The sequence below is a fragment of the Mastacembelus armatus genome, chromosome 6, assembly GCF_900324485.2.
Source record: "Mastacembelus armatus chromosome 6, fMasArm1.2, whole genome shotgun sequence".
In the NCBI taxonomy this organism is placed as follows: Eukaryota; Metazoa; Chordata; class Actinopteri; order Synbranchiformes; family Mastacembelidae; genus Mastacembelus; species Mastacembelus armatus.
Genome location: NC_046638.1, coordinates 20,219,025 through 20,234,531, shown reverse-complemented (window position 1 = coordinate 20,234,531; position 15,507 = coordinate 20,219,025). Strand labels below are relative to the sequence as shown.

Sequence of the window (15,507 nt, the reverse complement as noted above, 5' to 3'; positions counted from 1 at the left end):
GGCACTCATCCTGACTCAACTGTCTGCTCTGTGTAAGTGTGCAAAATAAAATACACAAAGCCATCATCTGGGTCAAATGTGAACTGCAAGTGGAAATTTTGAGTTCTGCTTGAGTGAAAATATTACTGGAGCATGGACACTCGTGGATGGGCCATTACGGATCCATATAGGGAACAACATAATCTAGCATATTTTTAGAGTGTTCAAATGTGTCATACACCTATCTTCATCTGAGAAAGATATGAGAAGTGGTCATATGTGTGTCCCTATATTATTATATCATAGGCATTGTCTCATACAGACAATGATGTGTAAATCGAGGAGTCAAAGGGCTTTTCAGTACAGCCACGCATATCGAGCAGGATAAACGATACCTCTTACAACTCTGTATCATCACATCACTAATTTTCGTTTTCTCTGAAATCCAGTGGGAGTGACTCTTATTGTCTCTATAGACTGAAAAATCTCCTCTAATCAAATCACCGATAGCCGAGCGGGATGTCGTGTTAGAGTTTGTATTTTAACGCTGTGGTGTGGGGAAAATAACAGGAGACCGTCACATTTACACATTTTAAGGGACCAGCCGAGGACACGGTTGAGGAGACGATGCGACTACATTCATTGGTCCAACACAGGACGAGACTTTCCATGCGAGATTTGAGCGGGACGCGAGATTTCTTTGGTATCCAGGGAGACCATGGGTGCGTTCGGTGTTTGAAGTGAGGAAGAGGTGGCGTGTTTTTGCTCTGGTTATGTTTGTGTTTAACAGAGAGCGCTTTACTCCATGGAGCTGTCAGAGACGATCAGAAAACGTTTAGAGGACTTCTCACGAAATGTTATACTTGACCACAGTCGAACGCAGCCTTTTACAAGAGAGAATGACACGTTTTTGCCACACGGTAAACACAAAATGCAGCTAACGTTAGGGACAAATTAGCATTGACGTTATCGTGGGTAACTAGCGATTGGATAGATGGCTTTGTTAATCTCAAACATGGTTTTGCAATAATCACTGTGGAGTTTGTGTTGTGTGTCCTGATGTATGTTAGCTTGCTTTGGTTTGTTTGTTTTCAGAGAAGCGAGTTCTGTCAAGTCTCCAGCTCCAGATGTCTCTGTACTTTAACATGTGGTTCTTCCCCCTGTGGTGGATCAGTGAAATTGTTATGCTGCAACTCAAAGTAAGGCAAAAATAAAGTACTATAGGAAAGAGTTTTGTTATGAGGAAGCTGGGCTAATGTGAAATAACGATAGTGTTACATTCTCAAAATAAATAACTGGACAACATATAACACAGATTTTGCCTTCAATGTAACAAACACATCACACTTCGACCTACCTATTGGACTGCTGAATGGGTCCTTTTAATCCATTTAATTGAACTGCAGTGTTTTTGTCCTTTCTTCCAGTATCCTGCCTTGCCAGACTACTACAAGTTCATCCTTGTCACTGTTCTCATCCTGATGACTCTGATCGAGGCCATTAGACTTTATCTTGGCTATGCTGGGAACCTAAAAGAAAAGGTAGTGCATCATTCACAAGAATAAGGGCAGTTACTTTTATGTGACAGGGATCCTAATTCATGTAATACCTTTCTTTGTGAAAGGTTCCAGAGTTGGCTGGGTTTTGGCTGCTGAGCATCCTTCTGCAATTTCCCTTAATCCTGTTTCAGCTCTTCAATGAAGCCATTCTCATACAGCCCCTGGAGAGGGGTGTTCATATAGTTTTTTCCATTTTTATACTCACACAGGTATGATCACAGTCCTCTTAACAACTGACTGCATTCTGATTATTTCAGCAATTAATATACCTAATATCACTTACTTTATTCATGTTTTCTGGCTTTTATCTAGTATTGTCACAGATCTAAGTTACATGTTTTTATTTAGTGTTTTCATTTCCCAAATTATCCAGGCTCTCTTTGGTTTTGTGGCACTCCGGGATGTGGTCAGACACACAGAAAGCCAATTTCATCTCCGACAGTTTGACTGAAATCCAAAGCTCTGACTTTCCTGCTACATCTGGACACATCAGGATATGACTTGTAAATTACTTTTTGTGTTAAGCATAGTAAATGGGATATTTCCTTCCATGACTGACTATGACAGAAAAAAAATGTGTGAACATGATTCCTTTTTCTATTTTATTCACATTTAATTGTATGAGATTGTATTGTTAATTTTGTGGTGTAATAAATAAAATATGCATAGCAGGCAGCCTGAATATCATTGATTAGACAGCTAATATAATGCATCAATGACTTTCTGTCAATATACCCAAGTCTAAAGGTTTGTCAGCAGTAAATCTTGTCCCTTTATATATAATGTGGAAACAGATTAGCATTGTAATTAACATGGAAAAAAAGTCTAATTGTATCACATATTCAAGGGTAAAGAATTACTCTACTATCCATACAATACAAGCTTGACACTTTCACACTAACACATGTGAATAAGGCAACAGGCTAATTTCACCCCAGTTAACACATCTGTTGAAGTTCTAATCACGTTCCTCTTCAAACAACAGTAAAGGTTCACATCACTGGCTAGAAAACAATCAGTCTACTTTCCAAATTGTAAATATAGTACTCTAGAGTGAGGCAGACTGTGATAGTCTTGTGATCAGTGCCTCTTGTGGAGAGTTACTTTTTGGGCTTTGTCTTCCATACTGATAATGCCTGACGTCCTCAGCCTCAACGCTCTGGAGCATGTTATTCTTTGGATGTGGAAGTTCCATCTTCATGAGGCCTGAAGACTTTGACACAGGGGGTAAAACACCCACTTTCTTTTTGTTCCCCAAAGTCTCCTTGTATAGTCTGAGGATATTGAAACGGACAAGAAGCACAGAAGACTTTTTAAAGATCATAACATCTAGAAAAAAATGCTTCATCCTTGTCCCACTCCTGTACAAAATAAATGTTTAATATCAGAAGTTATGTCTGTCTTTGTGCTGCAATGGCAACCCAATATTGTAAGAGACTGACAGACACGAAAAGTGCTCAACAGGATTAAAAGTGAATTAACCTTTTTTCTGTTAGGTATGTGCCCCTCAGCACAGGCACAAACAAACTATTGTGTGACTTAGAGTCTCTCAAGGGGATGTCAGCGGTGACATCTCTCTGGTTCCGCTCTCCAAACGGTATACATCTAAAGAGTGACCTTGCTGAATGATGAGAGTAAGAAAAAAGTAATACATTAAACATATTTTTTGTTTGTACAATAACACGTTTCTCATGCAACTAAATATTTTCATTGTCAATGCGTGCATATAGAACCTTCTGTGGAACCTTTCTGTCCCTCATTCCGCTGTTTGGTCTTGGTTATGTCTATGTGTGAGGTGGAGGAGTCCTCAGGGATAAAGTCATTTTCTAAGATGTGTGAAAAATTTCTTTCTCTAAAAATATTTCGACTATTGAACTTGTCAGGGGTGAAACCTGGCACAACTCGCTTTGTTTTAACAATGTCTGAATCCAGCTTGATGCACAAGGTTGAGGGAAACCTGCCGAGGAAGAGACAAAACACTCAGTGAGCCTGAATGTAACTCACCATTTAGTTACCTGCTGTTTGTTAAGAATACACATTTTACTAAGACGTTTACCTTCGGGGGACTGCAAGAGAAGGTGGCCGGCCTGAAAGAGGGAGACAAGATTTACTACAATAAAACCAGAATTTGAGTCAAGCTGGTATTGCTTTAAGTTATATTCAGTTACTGACAAACCTCTGTAGACTTTATAGGGGATCAAGGCTTGTCGGGGGCAGTGATGTTGATAGGGATGTATGAAATTGTGTGAAGCTGGAAGGATAGCGCTTAGGTGCAGCAGCTGAGAAGAGCATCTCCACTGTCCTGTATCCATCCCTGGGTCTGTAAAAGCAAGCCAAACACATGTTGTTAATATAGCAGCACATTGATGGCAGTGGTAAATTAGACACTGAGGCTGTAAGGACAATTTGATTTTCCAAAATAAACATTACCTGTGTGAGGTGACACAGCTGTGTCTATGCTGTGATGTTGACATGCTTTTGCTCTGTGATGCAGGTGTGAAGTCCTCATGTTTTCCAGACAATTGTCCTTCAACACAGAAAATATTCCAGGGGAAAATCCAAAATGTGTTAGTTTAAGTACCAAAAAAGTATTTTAATAAATGTATTTTAAGACTAACTGATAATATACCAATAATCACAACAGTTGGCGAGAATAAGGTTTTGTGAGCAAATCCAATCCATCATGAGTCACCCATACCTTGACTGGCTCACTGCCCTGCCACAGAGTCACCTGACTGACTTCCCCAGAGTGAGTGGTGGGAGAAGGGATCACAGCTTTTTTTATCAGCCCATTTACCTTCACAAAGAAAGAATTTAATAAGAAAAGTTAAGGAAAGCCTTTCTTTGTATGGCTGATTCTCCTAACCTTATTCACACTCTCATACACCTACCTGCCATTTTCTCCTGTGTCTTCCAACAGGCCTCTCTGGGATACATTCTTTGACTATGTCCTCATGGGCTAGGTTGGATTCCTGCAAAGACCATTTGCAAATCTTGTAATGCAACATTTTTTTATATAATCTTTAAAATCAGCTTCCACTTGATGCAAAGCAATTTACAGAGATAAAATGCAGTTAAAAAAAAAAGGGATAAAAAGAGCAAATATTAAAAACTTAGAAATACAATGGTGGCCCAGCACAAAATAAAACTACGGGAGAGAAGAACTAAAAAAGGAAATGCTATGACAGGCCAAAAGCATAGGTAGAAAGGTAAGTCTTTAATTCAGTTCTGAAAGCGGGAAAATCAGTAGCATTGTTAAGCAATAGGGAGTTCCACTTTTGAGGAGCAATAACAGCAAAAGCATGATCACCCCAGTGCATAAATCAATGTAAATCAGTGATACATTAACAAAATGATGTGAACTAATTGTGGGCTATTAGTCTTTCAGTTTATTTTTGATGTTGGCTTGCAGGACCTCTGGCTGTATGCTGTTCTTTACGTTCTCTGATCGCAGCCTGTTCCTCTCTTTACAACTCCTCAGGGATTTCTTTTTCTTCTTTGTTAGAGTTTGCTGTGGAGAAAAGCAGGGGCAGGTGGTAAAGTGAAACCAGCGAAGACATGAATCCAAACTGATTTCACACAGATGCTTGAGAATCATAAGGGTCAAACATGATACTATCCTGTAAAAAAGAAAATAAAGCACAAATTCCATGGGGTTTATGTGATTATACCTCTGGATGGAGAGTTTGTGGTTGGTTCAGTAAATGAACTGGGAGTCCATCTGAATCTGAACTATCAGAACCACTGGTGCTGTGAAAGCAAACAAGAAATGTGCACAGTCAAACTGAATGAAAGACTACCATTCCAAATCACATTCTTCCATCTCACTGATTTTAGTCTGCACAAATATGTGCCAACTGAGCATTCCAGTTTGACTCCCCACACAGCTCTATATAATGAACATGGAATATAATATATAAGGTAATATATAATATAATATTACTGAAGTCTATTTTGCATAGGTATTTCATGGGCAAAAAACTTTATCACCTGGTTTCCAGGTCAGAGACAGAGATGTTACTATCAGAGCCCAAATCTTTACCCAGCCTTTCTCTCACTGCTTTTGTCAGCAACACCGCCAGCTCTGTTAGACAGTAGGTGAACTACAAAATAAAAACATAATAGAGTTAAAAGCAACTTCATATTCAGGTTATAAACTTTTTTCCTCTACAAAGACTGAGACCTAGTGTTCAAGGGAGTTTACAGAGCTGTGTACATTTGCCAGACATGCTGCTTTATTGCTCACCTTTGTTCGATCAGGGTCACAGTAGTCTAGCAGAGTATCACAGAAGTAGAAGCCCAGGGACTTCAGGTCTCTAGTAGTAAAATGTGTTCCTTTCCTGTTGCCTGCCAGTCAAACAGATGATAGCGGGACATACAAGACACTTGGAAGTGTACACACACACACACACACACACACACACACACACACAGATTTGAAAAGTCTAAACTCACCCAGAGTCGAACCTCCAAAGGTGGCCTCCATAGTGTAGCTATTTTTGATGCCAAGTCTCCACATGGCAATTCGTCCTGTTCCTTCTTTGCTTTTCTGTACCTGAAACTTACAGCTCTTGAAAGAGAACTGAAAAGACAATGATTTAGATGTTGTACTTGAAATGTTGAGTATGCACAAATCAATACGAAGAACACCGACGTGACTAAAGTGAGGGGTTTAAAAAACAGAACAGAACAGATTGGTGAAGGTTAAACACATGTTGTCCACTAGAGCTTTGCAAGCTTAAGGACATGCAACAATGGCCAAAAACACGAATGTAAAACATGTACTTCTTAAAAGGTACGCAAAAATGGGTTTGGGGTTTCTCAGACATAATATTTATTTGAAAAGTTAGTTTACCTTATTACTGGCATTCTTGCTCATCATTAGTGGAAAGATTCTCTCATGAAGCTTCTGCGATGCTTCACCTCGGCTGTTGCAACCGTACATGAAGACATTGTTTTTCCGGTTGTGGCCATGAAAATCACAGTAAAGAACAACATCCCTCTCAGCCATCAGCCTGGGGTCAACATTATGTAACATGAACAGAAAATTGTATTGAGAATAGATTGTGGATTCAAAATTCAGAAAAAATAACACACATGCAAATACAGAGTGGAAAAAGTGGAACTCAAAAAAGCTAATCCATTTTCCTCCGAAAACGTGACATAATGACATAGTGACAGTGACATAATCTTCTTCTTCTTCTCCTTTCGGCTGCTCCCTTCAGGGGTCGCCACAGCGAATCATCTGCCTCCATTTAACCCTATCCTCTGTATCCTCCTCACCCACACCAACTAACCTCATGTCCTCCTTCACTACATCCAAGAACCTCCTCTTTGGTCTTCCTCTAAGCCTCCTTCCTGGCAGCTCTAACCTCAGCATCCTTTTACCAATGTATTCACTGTCCCTCCTCTGAACATGTCCAAACCATCTCAATCTGGCTTCCCTGGCTTTTTCTCCAAAACATCTAACATGAGCTGTCCCTCTGATGTCCTCATTCCTGATCCTATCCATCCTCGTCACTCCCAGAGAGAACCTCAACATCTTCAGCTCTGCTACCTCCAGCTCTGCCTCCTGTCTTTTTCTCAGTGCCACTGTCTCTAAACCAGACAACATTGCTGGTCTCACCACTGTCTTGTCCACCTTTCCTTTCATTCTTGCTGACACTCTCTTGTCACACATCACACCTGACACTTTCCTCCACCCGTTCCAACCTACTTGCACATGTCTCTTCACTACTTTTCCACACTCTCCGTTGCTCTGGACTGTTGACCCTAGGTACTTAAAATCCTCCACCTTCTTCACCTCTACTCCCTGTAACCTCACTGTTCTACTTGAGTCCCTCTCATTTACACACATGTACTCTGTTTTACTGTGGCTCAGCTTCATTCCTCTCCTTTCCAGAGCAAACCTCCACCTCTCTAGATTTTCCTCCACCTGCTCCCTGCTCTCACTACAGATGACAATGTCATCTGCAAACATCATGGTCCACCGAGATTCCTGTCTAACCTCATCTGTCAGCCTGTCCATCACCACAGCAAACAAGAAGGGGCTCAAAGCCGATCCTTGGTGCAGTCCCACCTCCACCTTGAACTCCTCTGTCAACTCTACAGCACACCTCACCACTGTCTTACAGCTCTCATACATGTCCTGCACCACTCGAACATACTTCTCTGCCACTCCAGACTTCCTCATACAAAACCATAGCTCCTCTCTCGGCACCCTGTCATACACTTTTTCCAAATCTACAAAGACACAATGCAGCTCCTTCTGGCCTTCTCTGTACTTCTCCATCAGCATTCTCAAAGCAAATATTGCATCTGTGGTTCTCTTTCTTGGCATGAAACCATACTGCTGCTCACAAATGCTCACTTCTGACCTCAGCCAAGCCTCCTCTACTCTTTCCCATAACTTCATTGTGTGACTCATCAGCTTTATTCCTCTGTAGTTTCCACAACTCTGCACGTCTCCCTTGTTCTTAAAGATGGGCACCAGTACACTTCTCCATTCCTCAGGCATCCTCTCACTCTCCAAGATCTTGTTAAGTAGCCCAGTCAAAAACTCTACTGCCACCTCTCCTAAACACGTCCATACCTCCACAGGTATGTCGTCAGGACCAACTGCCTTTCCACTCTTCATCCTCTTCAACACCTTCCTCACTTCATCCTGTTAAGCCCCGAGTCCTGGTTTCCTGTTTTGCATTTTATTTTGGTTAACTTCCTGTTTCTGTTCCGTGTCGTGTTCCAGGTGCCTTTATGCCTTTATGTTCCGGCCACATACGGACCCAGCGGACACCGAGGAGAGCTGGAGTGTAGGGCTCCTCCGGCTGTTTATCGGTCGCCTGAAGGCGGCCGAGGACTACACGGCGCCAGTCCTGTGGAGCGAACAGCAGGAACAGGTGCTGCGAGGCACCCTCCGCGAAGCGCCGAGCGAGAAGGGGCAGAAGGTATGCGGTAACTTTTTTCGGCTATTCACACCATGCTGGAGACAGGACGCAATCTGTCGGTCCCCTTCTCCGTAGCCAGGCGGTTTTGCATGAACCAGCTCCAGCCACAGTTTCCTGACCTCCCAGCCAGTCCGCCAGATTCCCGGTCCCCGGCGTCCCAGCCGCCAGATTCCCGGTCCCCGGCGCCCCAGCCGCCACAACCCCTCCGGATTACCTCCGTGCTCCTCCACACCACATCGCCGATCATGTTGCCCGCATCACAGGCCCTGCAGTCGCTGACGCCGGCGGAGGCGCGTGCCATCTGGCAGGAGCTAAAGGCGAAGCCCCTGGCTCCCTGGAATTCGGCTCCCCTCGCTGCTGACCAGCCCGAGTCCCTCCTCGCTTCTGCCCAACTACCTGGACCGGCATCCCCGATGCTTCTACGCCGGCGTCGCCGCCGTCCTAAGAGGCAGAAGCCAGAGCCTCAGTGCGCCGTCCCTCGGCGTGGGCTCAAGTGCCAGCTCCAGCCCCGCCAGTTCCAGCTCCGCGGCGTCACGATGTTGGCGCCCGCGTTGAGGCCCAGCTACCAGCGCCACCGGAGTCCCCGGGGCAGGAATCCCCTGGACCGTCCGAGCCACCGCCTGAGTCAGAGCAGCCGCAGCAGCCGCTGCCCACGTCCCCTGAGCCGCAGCAGCCGCTGCCCACGTCCCCTGAGCCGCAGCAGCCGCTGCCTGTCCCAGTCCCTCGGCGCCGCAACCAAGCTGCACGCGTCGATGCCCAGCCCGCTCCTTTCCGGCCCGCCGTCCTGCCTGTTCCCGTCCCTCGGCGTTATGTGGAAAGCGCCCGCGCTGAGGCCCTGTCGTCTCCTCCAGCCCAGTCCCCTCGCCGGCCAGGACCTTCCCGGCCGCCTCAGCAGCCAGAGCCAGAGCCAGAGACAGAGCCAGAGCCAGAGCCGTCCGAGCTTCCCGAGTGTCCCGAGCTGCCGCAGCAGCTCCCAGAGTATCCCGCGCCGCAGCTACCTGATGTCCCCAAGGCGGCCGCTGCATCCTTACTGATCTTTGCTACTTCCTGCTCCACAACAGTCACCTCTCCTACTCTGTGCTCTCTGACATTTTCCTCATTCATCAACTCTTCAAAGTATTCCTTCCATCTTTCCATCACACTTGTGGCACCTGTCAACACATTTCCATCCCTGTCCTTGATCACCCTAACCTGCTGCACATCCTTCCCATCTCTGTCTCTCTGCCTCGCCAACCTGTACAAATCCACCTCTCCCTCCTTAGAGTCCAACCTATCATACAAATCCTCATACGCCCTTTGTTTGGCCTTTGCCACCTCTACCTTCACCTTACGCTGCATCTCCCTGTATTCCTGTCTGTTCTCTTCTGTCCTCTCAGTGTCCCACTTCTTCTTAGCTCCCACTTCTTCTTAGCGACAGTGACATAATATATACATATATAAAAAGGAATATTCTAAAATTCAGTTGGCTTTGGTATTAAGGAAATATGACTTTTTGCATAGATAAGGTCCAGGAAAAATATATGTAGTCAACATATTTCAATGTTCAACTCCTTTTCTGCCAAGTACAGTCTGTGTGTAAATCCAAAACAAATAATGCATTGTGTTCATCATTAGAAGTTATACAAGCTAGGTTTTAATTATATTCACATTTTCACACAACCTATCTGGCAGTGACCCCACCCCTAATCTTCACCTATCCAAACAACACAAACAGGCCGTTCACTGACAAACAGTGGAAGAAACATAAGTTTATACATAAGTAAGTAACAAAACTCTCAAAACAATGTTTGTGTGTTTGCCCATGCGTGTGACCTGTCTTACTTTTCCACCATATTTCGGGTGTGCCACACACAGGGAAAGGAATCCCTGAGCAATGTCTTGTAATTTCTGTTGAGGTCCCTGCCTGCCAAAGAACAGCGATAATTACCCACCACCACACCATCTGGGTTCAGCATTGGCACCACCTGCAACACCACAAATTCAGTTAAAAAAAAAAAAAAAGAAAGTGTTCAACATAAAATAAACTGTAACAACATTATCACTCTATACACATCTGCTCTATGAATTATGTTTCAATATGACAAACTGAAATGTACTAAAGCAATGATCATAATGAGACCGATGTAAGCCTGAGCTCTCTCACTTTAAAAACAAAAGTATCCCTGAGTAGCTGAGCATCTTCCGAGTCCCCAAGCAAGAAGTCCAGAAACCCCTCCATCATCCAGGACCCATTGGTTTCTCCAGGATGCACTCGTGCTGTCACCACCACAGCCTTTTTGCGCCTGTCCTCCCCCCTGCTGCCCCCCTGGGAGGTTACAGTCACAATATACACAGCGTTCCCAGCAAGGCTGTGGCACAGCACCCGCAATTTGCAGTATGATGTAACTACAGGGTTGGAAGAAATACACCTAAGGTAGCGCTGCAGATGTGAATAGGTGTAGGGGTAGCAGTGGGCTAGGTAGCAGGTGTCTGAGTCATAAGGGAACTGGAGAGTCCAGGTGAATGAGAACAGAACTATAGTGTCACTGTTGTCCTTGGTATTCTAAACAGAGGAAGAGAGAAGAGAGTTTTTTGAGAACCTCCTTCTATTATTGTATTTTCAATATTGTGAAGTCATTCTGTTCTGGTGTACTTATGCAATTCTGGCAAGACTCTGCATCTTATTGTTTCACTACTGTTCTAATACCTACTTTTAATGCAGACCATTTTTAAAGCACGTGTTATATTTATTCAGTTCATGGTGCATATCTATGAAAATCAGCTTGCACTGTTAACTTTGTGTCATCACTCAATTTGTGGAACGTCTGCCTAAGTAAAATTTAATACCCATTTATATGAAGTAGGGGTAGTAATATACCCATTATTCTTTCTTTCTTTCATTGTCTGTTAATTTACAGCACTGTAGAATATACAGATTGTAGTTAACAGAAGGACTTTTGTTTTTGAAGGACTTTTGAAGGATTTTTTGTGCATGTTAAATGGTGTTCCTATGAGGCTTTGTTTTCCTGTCCTCCCATGCACTCAAAACACAACCTTTTGATAAGACAGAAAGGTGACTACATGCTATCTTTTAAAACACAGTGACAACCTCTGCAAGTGTAATTTAATTCTGTGATCTCAGAATGACAGCTGCTGCAGATAATTTACAGTACGGTCAAGATACCATTTTTGAATGTTCAAACTATAAATGTTCACCTACTGTACCTGACTGCAGTTCCGATAGTATCTGATATTAGCACCACAGCGTTGCCATCCAACACCTTTCTCTTTGGCAGCTCTCTCAGAATAGAGGAGTGGTTTCATACCCTGAGAATACAGGCTGCTGCTCTTCATCAAGTTGACAATAGTAAAGCGATAGGTGACTCCAGCTTTCATGTTTCTGACCCTGAAGTAGAACCATTGTGTGTGCTTTCTGGTGTACATGTCTGTGCGCAGGGTGAGCTCATAGTCATAAACACCCCTGCATGGGAAAGAAATGGAGATAGACAGAAAGTAACTTAACTAAAATTCCACAGGAATGAAAATATTTGAAAAGCTTAAAATAATCAGTAGAGTATGCTGCAGAGACTCACACTTGCACTGCCTTCTGAAGATTCCCACTCTCAAAGCGTGACTCAAACTCAAGAGTGAAGTCTGACTGATTAATACCACAAGTGGCGCTCTTAATGGGCCCCCTGCATCCTCCAGCACGAGAGCAGGTGAAATAAAGGCACTTAGTGGCTTAAGAGTCAGGACAGAAAAAAGTTAATATAAAATGTTGAATTTGTAAAATCACAGTTTAATAAAAATGAACCTGCAATGATTTTCAGGAACCTGCTGTTGGGTATATCGGGCTTATTTAAAATATGATTACTCATTTACATCGGCGATAATATTGCTGAGAAAATACACATAAGTTGCCTAATGGCCGACTGAAGTTTCCATAATATTGTATATCAAACTGAATGCAAGAGTTGTACATTGTCGTGCAGCACTTTTTACCAAATTTGTTATCCACATAAAATCCACAGCCTGAAGCATTAAAGAGCTAAGCTGGGGTTGTCCACACTAATTCACTGAAACATTTATGCTGGAAGGTGGCCTTAAAATGAAAAAAGAAAAAAAAAGAAAAAAAAAAAAAAACACCTTGGTGTCCAACATTACCATGGTCAATGCAGTATACCACTTTGCCTTGCTCCTCTCCAGCTGGCATTTGTGTCTGCTCATGTCCAGTGGGCTGATAAAAAGGCTCTGGCTCTGGGGGATTCCACTCTATAGCACACATTTTTACTTAAGATTCAATAGTTTTTACCAGAAGCACATCCTTATAAATTTGTGTATTCTTAGGCTGATTATCACTAAGTCTTAGGACATATAAATAACATTACCTAGTAACATGACATTTTAAATAAAATAAAATTTAAAATTTTAATTACCTATATGATGGATAATGTCACTGATGACCTCACACTCTATGGGCCAACGGGGGCAGGAGATAGGTGGGAAGTTAACCAGGTCAAGCGGTGCTCTGAGAGTCAAAATAGGCCTGCCACCATCAAAGTCTAGGAGCAGCTGCCTGGTCCGCAGTGTCTTACTTAGGCTAATGGATACTGAGAAGGAACATAAATTGTTTGATATATTATAATCTAGAACTAATAACAGATTACACATATATATTTAGTGTTGGCAACATCTCCTACCCAACACGTCAACTCATTTTGTTAGCTACACACATATTTTAATATCATACTCACAGAAGGCTACATACTGTATTCACATAAAAATGTGAAAATAGCTTACACTGCCTCCTCCTTGCTAATTCCTGCCCGTCTTCCTCTGTGTTGGAATCACTTGTGTCCGATTTGTCGAGCTGGTAGGTATTCCACCAATTCCTGATAGCAGTGACAGCCATGCTTGAGATTTTGTCTGCCTGATTGGGAAAATGTAATTAATCAGTGTTGTATCTGAATCAATAATCACCTTTATTGGCTTGGTCCCTGTATCAACACAGGCTTGGAGGATAATACAAAGATTAAATGCATTACTAGCTTTTCAGGAATGCCCTCTTCCTTAAGCTAGACACATATAGCTTGTAGTATAATCATTTTGCTGCTAATGTCAAAGTAAATAGAAGCAAAATGTCATATACTTACAAACCAATCAAGGTTGTACTAGCTTCTTTCATTTTTAACTTTTTAAAAAATCTTTTATTTATACAGTAGGAAATTACAAGGCAAGTCAAATCTCATCAATTTGTGTGCATGTTCTCCTGGGGCAACTCAATGAGTCATACCTGATACTCCTTAGGCATTAGGTGGACCTGGCATATAAAACAACTCCCTACTACACCTAGTTGCCAGGTTGTACTTAGATAAAAACAGTTGTCTTGCCTGTGATCTCCTGAAATTCTTGTTTCAGTTCCCTACGTTCCTGTTTCCAAGTGTTTGCCTGTTCTCTGTGTTTCTTGGATTCCTGTCTCCCAGCTCCTGCTACTCTCCATGTTTCCCATGTTTTCTGGCTCCCTATCTGTGTGTCAGAAACTCACCTGCCCTCTTACCCCTTACTTTGGAAGTACCTCGGTTTCCGTTATATTCTTTTGTGTTGGTTAATAAAAGTGCTTTATCTGCAACTCTGCGTCCAGATCTACAATGCTGATGATAATCTTACCTTAATATAATTTGGTCATGTCTATACAAAGATGGTCTGAAATTCCTATAAGGTTCCTATAGGGAATTTAAATACAAGACAAACTGGTAATGTTTGATAAAACTCACATGTGAAGTGCTGAGGGTAGAATCTCTCACGGGCACCGTCGGCTCTTTCTGCTAAAATGGAAACGGCAAAGTCTTTCTTGCCGTTAAGTCCTCAACTAGTCGATGTGGGTAACGTAAGTAGTTAACTTAGCTCATACATTAGTACAATGCCCGTCATATAGGACGTGCTTCAAGGTATTTCAGCATGAATTCAGCAGGTCAAGCACAGGTTTATCCCGATACTACTACGTTAGCTAGCTAACTAATTACTTTCTTATGGTGCTAGCAAACTCATTAGCGTCTTCCGTGACTAAAACTGAGTTATAAAGCTGTAACGCTAACAGTATTATTTTTAATAAAAAGCATGCCTCAATGACTGATAGGCACCTACCTCGCTTACACGTTAATTACATTATTCTACATAAAATGTTATGTTGCATAAGAAAAAAGACCGAAAGGCACACTTGGCGGTTACGAGCAGAACAATATGTAACGAAGTACGTGATGTTGCTTAGCAACCTATTGTATCAACGCGGTTGCCAAGGAGATGTGTACCATTAAAGCACAAGTTTCGTCAGGAAGCCGTGCATGTGTTCATAGATATATGTATGCGTGCAGCTAAACGCCAACATATTATCAACATTATAGCCTAACATTATATTTAAAAGTACTGGCACTCACTCCAACTACTTTAAAGTATAAATAGGCTGTTATGTATTAAACATAATTACTCGTTTGAGCTCACACTATTATTTCTCATAGTCCTAAAACAAAGTCTGTAGCTACAGTTTCTTATATTTAATTTCGTTTCTCTGACAAATTGCTAAATCTGTATATTTCGTTTCAGAATGTAGAAGATGTGATTCTGAGGACCACAATAATAATTATTTTTATGAGCCCATATGTGTTATCTGCATTACACATATGCAAAAAAAGGCTTTAGAAAAGTCATCACTAGTTCTTCTACCACTGACAGCACAGGGGCCGTGAGCTTCTTTTCCCCCACTACACTGTAAACCCAGATAAGTTGATTGTACTTAAACCATTTGAGGCAAGTGATTGCCTCAAATGGTTTAAGTAATCGACAGTCAAAAAAGTTAATTTGTTTAAGTATAGTCAACTTAAATGCAAAACAGTCAGAACGTAATATTTTTAAGTCATATACACTTAAATGGTTTAAGTGATCTACAGTCAAAAATTAATTTGTTTAAGTAGAGTAAACTTTAATGCAAAATAGTGAAAACTTAATATTTTAAGTCAAATACACTTAAAACTATATTTGCATTAAAATAA

At 42.2% G+C, this 15,507-nt stretch overlaps 2 protein-coding genes across 4 annotated transcripts; one reads left to right on the top strand and one right to left on the bottom strand.

Moving 5' to 3' along the window:
• The first annotated feature begins 443 nt into the window (after positions 1-443).
• Positions 444-2,206, top strand: tmem17 (transmembrane protein 17). The gene is made up of 5 exons (XM_026312410.2): positions 444-899; positions 1,075-1,178; positions 1,407-1,520; positions 1,604-1,747; positions 1,912-2,206. Exons 1-5 carry the CDS (start codon positions 785-787, stop codon positions 1,987-1,989), a joined length of 555 nt encoding a protein of 184 aa, XP_026168195.1. The 5' UTR covers positions 444-784; the 3' UTR covers positions 1,990-2,206.
• Positions 2,194-14,670, bottom strand: agbl2 (AGBL carboxypeptidase 2). 3 transcript variants are annotated; one of them, XM_026312407.2, is made up of 22 exons: positions 14,236-14,670; positions 13,262-13,391; positions 12,898-13,071; positions 12,626-12,733; positions 12,055-12,202; positions 11,687-11,942; positions 10,626-11,024; positions 10,304-10,446; positions 6,394-6,553; positions 5,994-6,120; positions 5,785-5,885; positions 5,529-5,641; positions 5,210-5,288; positions 4,954-5,049; positions 4,430-4,510; positions 4,237-4,335; positions 3,969-4,065; positions 3,715-3,858; positions 3,595-3,625; positions 3,272-3,495; positions 3,021-3,159; positions 2,194-2,812 (listed from the first exon to the last, which is right to left on the bottom strand). In XM_026312407.2, exons 2-22 carry the CDS (start codon positions 13,371-13,373, stop codon positions 2,587-2,589), a joined length of 3,057 nt encoding a protein of 1,018 aa, XP_026168192.1. In that variant the 5' UTR covers positions 13,374-13,391; positions 14,236-14,670; the 3' UTR covers positions 2,194-2,586. The 3 variants fall into 3 exon arrangements, with proteins under 3 accessions (XP_026168192.1, XP_026168193.1, XP_026168194.1); XM_026312408.2 differs by having other exon boundaries at positions 4,978-5,049; XM_026312409.1 differs by lacking the exon at positions 2,194-2,812 and having other exon boundaries at positions 3,028-3,495.
• Positions 14,671-15,507: the final 837 nt, after the last annotated feature.

Excerpts from the sequence above, each read along its gene's own strand:
- tmem17 (XM_026312410.2), top strand. The coding sequence starts at position 785 with ATGGAGCTGTCAGAGACGATCAGAAAACGTTTAGAGGACTTCTCACGA. Across the intron at positions 1,521-1,603 it reads CTGGGAACCTAAAAGAAAAG|GTTCCAGAGTTGGCTGGGTT; the intron begins GTAGTGCATCAT and ends TCTTTGTGAAAG. Across the intron at positions 1,748-1,911 it reads CCATTTTTATACTCACACAG|GCTCTCTTTGGTTTTGTGGC; the intron begins GTATGATCACAG and ends CAAATTATCCAG.
- agbl2 (XM_026312407.2), bottom strand. The coding sequence starts at position 13,373 with ATGGCTGTCACTGCTATCAGGAATTGGTGGAATACCTACCAGCTCGAC. Across the intron at positions 11,025-11,686 it reads ACTATCGGAACTGCAGTCAG|AATACCAAGGACAACAGTGA; the intron begins GTACAGTAGGTG and ends TCCTCTGTTTAG. Across the intron at positions 4,511-4,953 it reads AGAACAGCATACAGCCAGAG|GAATCCAACCTAGCCCATGA; the intron begins GTCCTGCAAGCC and ends TGGTCTTTGCAG.